This window comes from Pterocles gutturalis, unplaced genomic scaffold (genome assembly GCF_000699245.1).
Source record: "Pterocles gutturalis isolate BGI_N339 unplaced genomic scaffold, ASM69924v1 scaffold4636, whole genome shotgun sequence".
In the NCBI taxonomy this organism is placed as follows: Eukaryota; Metazoa; Chordata; class Aves; order Pterocliformes; family Pteroclidae; genus Pterocles; species Pterocles gutturalis.
The window spans coordinates 42,747-55,889 of NW_010100161.1; the positions used below are offsets into that span (position 1 = coordinate 42,747).

General features: G+C 36.7%; 1 protein-coding gene across 1 annotated transcript in view; it reads left to right on the forward strand.

The window, feature by feature from the left end:
- The window catches only part of CEP128 (centrosomal protein 128kDa), a 69,909-nt gene that overhangs the window by 39,921 nt on the left and 16,845 nt on the right, over nucleotides 1-13,143 (forward strand). The window contains exons 7-8 of the mRNA XM_010078521.1: nucleotides 163-212; nucleotides 3,575-3,598. Of these exons, the coding sequence (XP_010076823.1) occupies nucleotides 163-212; nucleotides 3,575-3,598 (74 nt within the window). The remainder of the gene's footprint in view (nucleotides 1-162; nucleotides 213-3,574; nucleotides 3,599-13,143) is intronic.

A 13,143-nucleotide genomic window follows, 5' to 3' on the forward strand; every position in this document is an offset into this window, starting at 1 on the left:
AAAAAATCATTTCACTGACAAATTTCATCAATTAGTTTAATCAGCTGAAAAGGAATGTGGTGAAAGCTGTGAAACAAAAACCCCACTATTTTACACAGTACTTTTTCTGTCAGGCCACAAGACAGCAAGATGAATTTACAAGTTCAATTTTTCATTTTACAGATCTACTAGAGAAGACTCTCAGAAGAGAGGAAGAAATGGGAGCTCTCCAGGTATACTTTTGATTTATTAACTAGCTACACTTTTTGTCACCCTTAAAATTACTAAGTTGTATTATAATGCTACGATTTTCTGAATTCCCTTATATCTTAAATTCAGCCTTGGAAATATGTGCAGCCAAATACAGACCTGAGAGCTACTAGTACTCACTGCTGAGTTCCTGCCCACCAATTAAATTGCACATTAGAGAAGATTCAAGTAGTCAGCATTCTCCTATTAGTCAGTAAGTCTAGTCCATCAGTGAAAAGAATGCTGCTTTTAAGCCACACCATATGCTGAAGTTGTTCTGTTATGGTATACTGTTGGCTTGACTGAAGCTGTAATTAAATAGAGGCAGTGCAAATCTGCATTCAGAAATGCAAAAAAATGCTTTTATATTCTACTTCATTGGTTGGGTTAGGTTTTCTGGCCTGTGTTGTTTTCTTCTGTATCTCTGAATAAAACTGAAAGTAAAAGATTTTAAAGTAAGTATTAAATCTCTGAAACAGAACATGTCCATAATCACCTCCTTGAGGAAGAAGGGACCAGCTGATACATGCTAGGACTTGATAGCAATATAGTAAATCCTCGTATGGTATCTACCAGTTAAGCTGCTTGTGCTAAGCATTTCAAATTTGTTCTTGGAAGGTAAGATTTACCCTAGGCTCAGCTTTGGAATAGTATTTAAGCCTTACAGTCAAAGAGAACATGCTCCTCAGAAGTGAAAATAGCTAGGAAAGCAAAATCAAGCTGGAATGTGTAAATTGTCAGGCTGGAGAGGTTATTAGGGAGGGTAGTGTATGTATTCTTCCGAATACAGAAGGAAAAAAAAAATTTTAACAACAAATTGCAGCAAACAATACCCAACATGAATATAAAAAGGTTTAGATACAATATGAAGAGTGTATCAATGAAGCACCATTCTATAAGTGTACTGGAAGCAGGATGTTTATGAGGGAATTAATGAAGGTAAGACTGTTAAGGAAAATGAAATTATGTATTGACCTGAGTTTTGACCATAGGAGTTTGTTTAAAGATAAGACTTTTCTTCTCATGTAGTAGATAGAAGGCACTTTGAGGGCTAAAGGTATCAGAGTTAGTGTAGAAACAGTTTGATCCAGTAAGAAGAGAGGAGTTGCAAGACCCGAAAGTTAAACAACACACCAATCCAGCTGTTTCCTGTTCAAACAAAAATCTTGGCCTCGTTTTTTGGCAGCTCAAGTTCAACAAGGCTGAGAGCTTGTCTGCGCAAGCAGTTTACACAGGTGCATATCTAGTTACATCAATGTAAAAAGATCTCCTTTCATGTGAAGCAATTCTGCGTCTGCTTTAATGTGAAGCTCTGCAGTTGACAAATTGTTCTAATTATGTTACTTCTGATTGAATGAGGGGTAATTTTATACAGCGGAAAGTTGCATCATAATAGCGTCTTGTGTGCATATATGTGCTTGCCTGTATTTCTGATGGTCTGTCAAGTTCCCTGTTAAATTGCTTTATCCCTTTCCCTAACTGACGGTTCTGGTTAAGTGTGTGACTTGTACTACTCTGACTGCTATTTTTGTATTCAAATGCTTGATAGCAGTTTTTCAATCTTTGAAAAGCCCATGCTTTCACAGCCAGAATACTCATCAAAAACATCTATTATTTTTCTAGATAGTACTATGTCCGGCTTAATCAATATGTTTCAAAGTGTTCCCAGCCTGGGATCCTCTGTTCTTGTAATGTGGTATTCTAAACTTGCAGTGTCTGATTACATACAACTTTACTAGCAAATAGTTGTAAAAACCAACTTGTGTCATCATGACTGAATGTCCCCAAGCTGTTGCATCTCAATATGTAAAGCACAGGAAGTAAGAGGAAAGTGAGAGTTGGTTTAAATTTGGCATTTCCCAGAGCTGAAACTGGCACTCTTATCCTTTTGTTAACCAGGTGACATGGAATATTTGTTTCTTCTGAGCCTCAGTTCAGCAAAGCACGTGTATAGTTGGTTAATGTATGAGGGTGTTCATTGAAGTAGGTTGCTGGAAGGTAATTGTTTGTCAAATTAAGGACCACTAGCAATTAAAATAGTACTTTCTTTAAAAGATTATATGAATAAAAGTTACCCCTTTAGTAATCCAAGGGACACTGGTTTTACACAAATACCTAAATACACAAATGTAAATACTGGTTGTACACAAATGCTTACACCTGTTCAGTTAGTAAACATAACCATTATTTTAAAGTTTTTTAAGACAGTAATAACTCTAGAAGAGTCCTTTTGATTCATTTCCACCTAGTTTTAAAAAAAGAAAAATACTTTTGCATTCTTGCAAATGGAAGGAGCTGTTTCTGGCTCCCAGTTCTTCCATTGGTCTAAGAAATTTTTGTTGTACCTGTTGCTTCCAAAATGGTGAAATCAGTTCAGACTTGTCTAACTGTCTTTGGATGCTGCAGGAATAAATCCAGATTATTACAATAATTTTTACTTGTTAGAGAGACATAGAACATGAAAAAGTATAAGGATTCATACCCTAATCCATCCAGAAAGGAAAAAAAAAAAATCCTCTTCCATACTTCCAAAAGGTAATATTTGAGCAAGGTAAGAGTTCCTCTAATGTCTTAATGGTCAGGTACGGTAAATGTGGGCTCACCTAAACACTTGAAGGTGTGTTTTCTCAGACTACTTAAAATATCATACCTAGTCAGGATATAGTGCCAGAGTACATGATCTTGATTTTGTTAACTTAATATTTTTCTTAAAGGTACTTTTAAATGGAAACTGAATGTTAAAATAGATACAGTAAATTTATAAATTCTGGGTTCTCCATATTTTGTGCTGAATTAAAACTGACACAAGCTTATTTTATTTGTATTTTTTTTGTCGGACATTAGACTTTGACTATGTCATCTTGTTATTAATAAAACATTCTTCAGAGCTATTTCTGGATAACAAAATAATGATATGGAATTTACTTTTTAGTTTTCTAAGGAAATGCCAAAAAGAAAACTAAACCAGATGCTAATGTGACATGAACTCCAAAACATGCTAGATTTACAGTCACAGGTTATTAAAAAAAAAGAAATCAAACTTTGGGATACATAAAAGTAAAATAAACAATATTGAAAATCTAACAGTACTTTTAATTTTTTCAAATTCTTTCTTACCTTGTTTCTGGGGAGTTTACTTTCTTTGGAACAAATTTCTAAGTGAGATAGTATGATAAATGGGTCAGAGGTCCAGGTAAGTACAGCAGTTCCTATTCAGTGAGATTTTTGCAAAATACCGTATATACAGCCAGCAAAATAAAACAAAATTAATTCTTTTCATCATTGTTCAACTTATGTTGCATTTGTATTCTTTACTTTCTAATGATTTTTTGTACTTTATTTTTAGGAACGTATTATGGCCTTAGAAATGGTAAGTTTCTTAAATTCATTTCCAAACCAATCACAGTGATATTGCTGATAATTTTTTCTAAATTATGAAAAATATTATTTTATGTATTTTTTAAAAAAAGGTTGCAGTTCTGGGTTTTTAACTGTCATTTTACTTTTAATAGAAGATGTGGTAATTTTACACTACACCTTTCTGTGTAGGTTTTTACTACAGTATTTGACCACCGGTTATATGAAATACAGTGTATGTAGTTTTTCTGTACAGTTCGGTCCACATCCCATTCCTGAGAAGAGAAATGGCTCATAGATTTGAACCATACGAAGGCTGTTGTTTTTCCACTGCTAACACTTCTAATGGTTGAGGTCCACGTGATAGATCTAATAATTTCAGTGACTGTTGCGTGTGTTTTTTATATGTTTATGCTGGGGGGTGCAGACAGAATCAGTTCATATGCCCACATCAACACTACAACTGAAAGCATGAAGGAGTACTATTTTAATGATTAATTAAACCATTTAATAAGATATTAAGTTGGAAGGACAAAAGCCTTCATGCATGTACATGCCATGAATGCAGCTGGAATAGCTGGGATGGGTCTTGGCTTGCCCTAGCATTTCTGAACCATGCTTCTTTCTTATGTAGGATGTCCAATATGACATCACACAACAGTATGTATCAGGCCTGTGGTGTCTTTTATTTGGAAATCCAGAAAATTTCATCTAAAGATCCAGTACTGAGACGATACGAAGGCTGCAAATATAAAATTTTAAAATTTACTTGTGCAAATTGTTATTTTATTGTTCCTGATTTTCTGTGCATCTCTGAAAACAGCTTCTGATTTAAAAAAAAATATTTAAAATATGTTCAATATGTTAAAAGAAGCTTGCATTCACACATAAAAGACCCTTTGTAAATCAGGGTGCAGTGCTGGAATTCCTGCCCTGTGGGAATAGGGAGCTAATGCTCAGATCCGGTGTCCTGGCACTTCATATGGTGCTGTGTGAATGTAAAGTGTTGCCAGGACATTAGTTCCGTTCAGGAGCGTCTCTTATTCATGGTTTGATTACATCACAACCAGTCAGGCATGTATTCACTGCCAGCTGTTTCTCACAAATCATGAGTTAAACGGTCTGCAAATGCCTTGTCCTTTCTGCTCCCAGAGCCCTTTTGACACAGGCAGAGGGTAATTGCCTGTAAGGAGCACAACACCATGCAAACTTAATCCATATTTTTTGACAATGTTTGTTTCTATTTTTTTTCTGGAGCTTTTCTACTTTTTATACTTTTAGTCTCTTCTACTTTAAGAAGGAAGATTTGCAAGTTATTGTTCAGATAGGAGAGGAAGAGGATTATTATAATCAATAAAATAGAATTTTCTTTCTTAATGCAAGTTGGGAGGTAACACCTGAATGTAAATTTGTGATGCTAAATCCTAGAGCTTGAAATCAATCACTGCTTTTGTTATTGCTGACATTGGAAGATGTGTAATGGTAAGCACTGAGAGTGCAGGCAAGAAAAGCATGGTCATCTCTAAGGCTGTCGAATGCTCCCAAGGCACTCATTTTCCTTTTGCCCTAAAGTTCCTCTGTGATGTCAGGCGAATAACTTAAACTAGATTTTTCACAGACTGTTAATTACTTTCTGTTCCTCATTTTCAGGGTATCTGACTTTGACTTTTGAGGCCTGATTTCCAGAAATGTAAAATTTTAGTATATAGCTAAATTCAGTGGGAGCTCTGGCTATATATGTATCTTGCTAGGTATACCCAGAAGTTGGATGTTAGATAGCTGATAGTGAATACTTTAAAATAAAAAGTGGTTTTGACCTTTATGTCTGTGTTTCAGTTGTGAGGATGTTTGAGTTCTCTCTCCTCAGCCCCTTCACTGATCTTGAAAAGAAAATACACACAGAGTAATACTTATGCGGTCTGAATGTGTCAGGATGAACTATGATAGAAAGGCCCTTGAGCAAAAAAATCAATAAGGCTTGCTGTTTAAGGGATCTTTAAGAATCCTTTCATTTATAGTGTATATGTCTACATAGTTGTATATCAATGCAACATTTATAACAGAGTACATAATAGTTATGGTAGTAATATATTTGTATAATTTTCTTATCTGTTATTTGAGTGCTCAGAGTGTGACATCAAAAAAGTACAATTAGTCACATTTTTTATGATTTGATTCAGGTTACAGAGAATGGAAATGGAATAGAGACATAAGATATTAAATTCAAATTCAAACTCTTCTCCTCTTCTCTGCAGTCTATTCATTTCTGCCTCCTGCACATGCCAGTAAATTGTTGTTGTAGTAGCTATGTAATGAACTCGACAACTTAGGCAAAAAAAAAAAAAAAAAAAAATTGGGAAAGAAATGTGACAGGAACATAGCAGATTCTTTTCAGACCTCTGGGTGAATAAACATTCCAGGCCTAGCTTAATCTAACTCAGTGATTTTTGTCAATTGCAGCAAACTAGGGGGGTCTCTTGCATCATCTCTGAGCCCTGTCAGCTCCTTATCCCTTCAGCAGTCTGTTTGTGCTGGAAGCTCCATCTCCTACCCATGACTTATCCTGTCTGCTATACCTGACAGTTTCTTAGATCTTTTTTCTTAGCCAACTTACTTGATTCCAAGGGAAGTGTGGTATTACCATCCTCCTTCAGGACATGACACCTGATCTAGTCACTCCCTTCAGAAACCTGAGAACAAATAGAACCCATCACAAGAAGCTTTTGGATTTTTTGGCTGTTTTCCTTCAATCCAATCAGTTCTACAATATGACTCTGTAGATAGGTACACTGCTTCTTGCTCCAGCAGGGTGCACAGGACAGGAGAACGAGCTGCGAGTTAAGAAGGAAGAACAGGGGTACTTAGACTCACTAGTGGATATAAAAGGATCTAAAGAACCAAGGTGTATTCTGGAATAATCCTTCAGCTCATGAGAAGTGCCAGGGGAGTAACAAATACAGGCAAAACTGAGGTTTTGAGTACCTAGAGATTATGTGTGTTGTTTGGCTCTTTTTTTTGGTTAAATACTGTTTAATAAATTGAATATAATTATTACATAGCTATTAACAAGTAATTTTCCTGGTTACTTTAGTAATCAAATATGTATTCTGATGTTTTGCCAGAATGAATACGATTTATCTTTAAATAAGGTGATTTAGTTTATTCTTGAGTGTAGCTTAGTACTTACATACAAGATTTGGCTCTTTATCATTTGTAAACAAAGGTGTATGATTTTCTTGGGGAAAAGTCTGTATTGTATTCTCAGATGTCTTCAAGTGAGCAAGCCGCACTGTCCAAGTCACAGAAGGCAAAGGCAGAGAATGGGAGAAGGAAGAACCACCCACTGTAGGAGAAGATCAGGTTCAAGACCAGCTAAGGAACCTGAAGGTGCACAAGTCCATGGGACCTGATGAGATGCATCCGTGGATCCTGAGGGAACTATCGCATGAAGTTGCCATGCCACTGTCCATCATATTTGAGAAGTGGTGGCAATCTGGTTCCCACTGACTGGAAAAGGGGAAACATACCCCCCTGTTTTTAGAAAGGGGAGAAAAGGAATACCCAGGGAACTGCAGTTCAGGTCAGTCTCACCTCTGTGCCCAGCAAGATCATGGAGCAAATCCTCCAGGAAACTATGCTAAGGCACAGTGATAAGACAGAGCAATAAGAAGGTGATTGGTGACAGCCAACATGGCTACGCTGAGGGCAAATTGTGCCTGACAAATTTGATGGCCTTCTATGATGGAGTTATAGCATTGGTGGATAAGGAAAGAGCAACTGACATCATCTACCTGGACTTGTATGAAGCCTTTGACACAGTCCCACACAACATCCTTCTCTCTAAATTGGAGAGACATGGATTTGATGGATGGACCACTCAATGGATAAGGACTTGGCTGGATGGTTGCACTCAAAGAGTGGTCAACAGCTTGATGTCCAAGTGGAGACCGGTGATGAGTGGTGTTCATCAGAAGTCAGTATTGGGACCAGTGTTGTTTAACATCTTTGTCAGAGACATGGACAGTGGGATTGAGCGCACCCTCAGCAAGTTTGCCAATGACACCAAGCTGTGTGGTATGGTGGAGACACTGGAGGGAAGGGATGCCATCCAGAGGGACCTTGACAGGCTGGAAAGGTGGGCCAATGCAAACTTCATGATGTTCAACAAGGCCAAGTACAAGGTCCTGCTCATGGGTTGGGGTGATCTCAATCATAAATACAGGCTGGGAGGAGAATGGATTGAGAGAAGAGAAAGACTTGGGGGTGTTGGTTGATGAGAAGCTGAACATGAGCTGGCAATGTGTGCTTGCAACCCAGAAAGCCAACCGTGTCCTGGGCTGCATCAAAAGAAGTGTGACCAGCAGGTCGAGGGAGGTGATTCTCCCCCTGTACTCTGTTCTTGTGAGACCCCAGCTGGAACACTGCATCGAGCTCTGGGGCCCCCAACATAAGAAGGACATGGACTTGCACAACTTTTCTAATTTATGGGTTTCACTTAAGGCTATGAACTTGCACAAAGTCCACAAAGTAAACATACATATGTATATTTCTACAGTCACCTCTCTAATCCACCTTCCCTCAAAAGCTATTACATAGCTTTATTTTTAAATTACTCTATTAAAAATGTTCCTCAATATTTTGTAAAAATTAATTAATAAATGAATGTAAGAAATAACATATTGTTACAAATATATATATACTTGCCTTGAGACTTTGAATACTAAATTTGCAGATAAGCACAATTAAGAATATTTTATTATGTATTTGTTAAAGAATATTTAAAATATTGGCCTAAGAATTCATTGCTAAGTTGACTGTAAGAGGCAGGTTACAAAACGTAGATAACTCTGTAAACTTTATTAAGGTACTCTTTGTTTGGAGGTCAGGTTTTATATTTATTGATAAGTAATCATGGTGCATGTCTAACAACTTGGTCTAATAACTTCATAGTTTCTCCAGTGGTGCTATCAGTAATATAATACATTGTAGAGTCACTAGATGGTTGAGGTTGGAAGGGAGCTCTGCAGGTCATCTGGTCCAAACCTCCTGCTCAAGCAGGGTCACCCAGAGCCAGTTGTCCATGACCATGTCCAGATGGCTTTTGAGTATTTCCAAGGATGGAAACTGCACAACATCCCTGGGCAACCTATGCTAGTCACCCTCACAGTGGAAAAGTGTTTCCTATGTTCAGATAGAACCACCTGTGTTTCAGTTTGTGCTCATTGCCTCTGGTCCTGGCACTGGGCACCACTGAAGGGATCCTGCATCCCTCTTCCTTACACCCTCCCTTCAGATATTTGTACACATTGAGAAAATCTCCCTGAGCCTTCTCTTCTCCAGGCTAAACAGTCCTAGCTCTCTCAGCCTTTCCTCACAGGAGAGATGCTCTAGTCCTTTAAAGAATGTTAGTTGCCCTTTGCTGAACTGTCTCCAGTATGACTCTCTTGTAGTGGGGAACCCAGACCTGGACTCAGCACTCCAGATGTGTCCCACCAGGGCTGACTGGAAGAGAAGGGCTCAGTAGGGCTGACCTGCTGACAACACTCCTCCTAATGCAACGCTTACATTCTCCAAGTAGAAAGTTCCTTTCAGTATTGTGAAGATGTGTTCCACATGTTGCAAATATTTAACGTTTTTGCCAGATTTTAATAAACCAAAATCCTCTCAGTTTTCAATTGGAGAAAAAAAAAATCTCAGAATAAATCTTTATTACAAAAGACTGTGGTTCATCTTTAGATGCCTTATTGCTCATAGTTTAACTAGGGGTAGTAATATTCAGTGGACTTCATTTTTTTTTTTTTTTTTTTTTTTTTTTTTAAATAGCATGTCTATGTATGTAAATGTAGTTTTAAAGAGAGATCCTGTGTGTTCCATCCACAGGATTCTCTTCAGAAATGTTAGCCTTTCGTCTGTGGAATGTGTATATGTGAGTTCTTCCACAGAATATAGGATGCTTATGACTTGATAAGACATAGATATATATGGTATAGCATGCTTTTTGTTTATTGCTTTATATATCACAAAACAAGTTAAAATTTTCTTTGATGGTGGACTATTGACTAAAATGTTTCTAATGTGCTGCTAGGTCCTTCATTTTAGATTTAAATGTTTTATATTTGATCAAATTATAACTTTAGGAACACAGACATCAGTTACACATATCGATGCTGCCATAGTTGCTTTTTTTCTCTCGTTGTGCATCTTTTGATTAAAATGGGGAAATCTATAAGACAAATTCCTTTTTTTTTTCCCTACTCTGACACTGATTTGCTGTGAATCCTTGGTTAAATCACTTCTCTTTGTATTTCAGTTTTTCTCATCTGTAAAACTGAATGATATTTCTTCTTTCCCACGAAGGCTGTGTTAATTAAATTTTTGTAATGCTTTCTGGAAGGCTTGGTGAAATGCTGTTGGCATACAAAACATTAACATAAATTACATGTAAAGATTTTTAGCGTGCAAAGCTCCAGAAAGTTGAAGATAGCATTCGTGAATGAACGACGAGGAACTCTGTCTTTTAAGAATGTGTGCCTACTAACCTTGCTTTACACGCACTGTCTCTTGCATTACATTTACTTTAATTTCCAGTGATTATGTCTGTATGTGTTTGATCAAAATCTTAGTAAACGATAAAGAACAGATTCTCAAAAACTAGTCCTGCTGACTTCCAGTAGTACTAGCTGATGATTCAAACAGAGCTGACTTGCCAAAAGACTGCACTGTCTCCTCCACATTTTCAGCTGCTAGTATGCATGAAACAACTAAAAATTCATTAAATACTTAAATATTTTTCCATGCAAACAATTCCCGTACTTACCACAGGGATGTTATGTGTTCATGAATGAGAGAAGAGATGTTCCATGTCATTGTAAACAGGAAAGGAAGCATCCATGAAGCTCTCTTAATTAAAAATGTGGTCCACCCCATGTAAAAAAATCTGGAATCTAAATCAGAAGTTCAGTTAGTTTGACATTTGCAATGCTTTGTTAACAAAGGTCTTTTGTTTTTCATTTAGTTTTGCTTAAAGAAAAATCTTACTAGTTAAGACTTTGATGAAACAATGTAGTCTAGAAAAACAAGCCAATTTAACTTGCATGTTGTGTAACTTGATAAATTTATACACGTTGCCTATCTTTGTAAAGCAAAGTGTTTTCTTGATGTGCTGAAATCATAAAAAAAGCAGTATAATTGGAGTTATGGTATGCGTGGAATATAAAGATACAAAATAAATTTTTTGTTTTCTCTTAAAGTTCACTCTGTATGTAGTGTACTGCATCACAGAATATCCCAGCTATCATGGAATTTGCCTGGCATGTGAAAGTCAACAGAGAACCTCAGGCCTCTTAAGTAGAACTACACTCTGTGTAAATGAAAAGCGTGTAATCTATCAGTCTAGTGCTGGAGATAGAAGCTGACAATGCATAGTTTTACAGACCTTAACAGAGAAAGCAAAGGATACCTCTATGCATGCTGGGTGCTTCCTATTCTTGCTACTTAAGTATTCAACATGCTAAGGCCATTTAAAAATAAGTCATCATAGGTCACCTTTAACATTACATCTTTCATCAGAATTGTCAATAACTGCCTGCTGACATGCATTGCAGTCAGTTAAATTTACAGTCGCATTTAATCTTTTTCAGGGTGCTTGTTGGGGATTAGCTAACTGGTACTTAAGTCAGCTCTAACTTTCAAAAATATCTGTGCAATAGAGGTATCCATTTGTTTTTACCTACCTTAGAAAAGAAAGCAGCAGTGTACTTGAAAGTCAATGAAGTTTGATTTCTGGTTTATGTGTTTTCCATATATCAACTATAAAGGCAAATTTTAGGATGACTATATACAAACCTGCTTTGATTTTTTTGCATTTAGCATTGCAGCTTTGAGACTAAAAATAAAATGTGTATCTGGTTTTGATTTATATCTGTCCCTTGAGACAGTGTGAAACTGTCTATCACCAAGAATACATCCATATAGGAAGATTAACTGTTCACATGGAGTTTAAACATCAAAGTGTTTGTATGAAGTAATGGAAAATGAGTAATTTGTTTTATCGTTCTCTGTGAAAACATAGAACGCCCCTTTTCAAAGTAAATAATCTTTATTTTAAAAACAGAAAGATTAGTAGCACTCACTCTATGGAAGAGACCGCTGTTAAGTAAAATACCATTAATACTGCTTCAGTCGGTACAATTAGTGTTTCTTCCTCTTATCGGTACCATCAGTGCACTGTATCAGTACCTTCTGTTCCCTGTTAAACAATGAGCAGGCAGATGTGATTGCTTTCTTTAGGATTATTTGTATGCATTATGGCACCCAGCTTTCTCATTTCTGGGAAAAAAGTTAACAGTACTCAATTGCCCTCTGTGTCAGGTGCTTCTAACATCCTTTTTTGCATTTTATCTGTGTGGCTAAATCCATCTCTTTTAGTAGTATAGAGTGTAGTCATTAATGATACAAATATGGCATCTGATCCATGTTAAAAAGGTTGCTGTGCATTTAATTAAATTACCAAACCAATTCTGTGAGCCAGTTAAAAACTTTTCCTTCACCTTTCCCTCCTGTTTTTCAATGTATTCTCTTGTTGCTGCCTTCTTTACTGAATTTCCCATAACAAACTTGGCTTGTTTCTTTTCCTGTTTTTATTTGCACATCACTACCATTCTTTTCATTGGTTTTATGAAAAAGGCACACATTTCTGTCCCTGAAAATGTTAGCATGTGGGTTACCCTATTCAAATCACTTCATGAACTGCTCAGAAGGCTGTGAGAATTTTAGAATATAAAAGGAACCATTCTGGTTAAGACCAAAGGTCAATCTAGCCCAGCTACAGACATTGCAACAATGGCCAAAATAAAATGCTTAGGGAAGAGTGTATGAACAGGATTGACGTATATTATGTTTTCCACTCATTCATTCTGATTCCAGCCATTCAAAGCACTGAGACTTCTAGACCTAGATGTAGTTTCTACAAATTTGGAACCCTTTCACAATCTTTCTCATTCATGAACTGGCACAGTTTTCTGCTTAAACCCATATAAACCTTGCTATCTTTATGTGACTTCTGATTTTGTACAAGTTGGTCATTTCTGCCCTTAGGCAACTGTCTTCCTGGCTGAAGAGTCTTGGTTTTTCAAGTTACTGTATTTAATCATTTGTCTCATGGAAACAACGCTCCATGGCTTTGATCATTCTGTTACTCTTCTCTGACCTTTCCCTGTTTCTCTTCTGAAATAGAGGTCCACAGCTTCCCTCAGTACTCAGTACTCCTGATTAGATCCAGTGTTGGTTTTGCTTTTCTGATTGATATTGAGCACTGTGTTAACAAACTCTTGGAAGTATGTATCATAACCCCATGGTCTACTTCTTGAGCAGTAATGGTTAGCTTAGAGCCCATCATTTTGTTTGTGAAGTTAGGTTTAAATTTTAGAAATCTGAAAAAACTTTCAGAAATCCAAGTACCCTATATCATCCTTTATCCAGATAATTCTTGATGAAAACTAAAAATCAAGGATTGAGTATGCATATAACCCAAAGGCTGGTCTTCTGCTTTCGGGATTA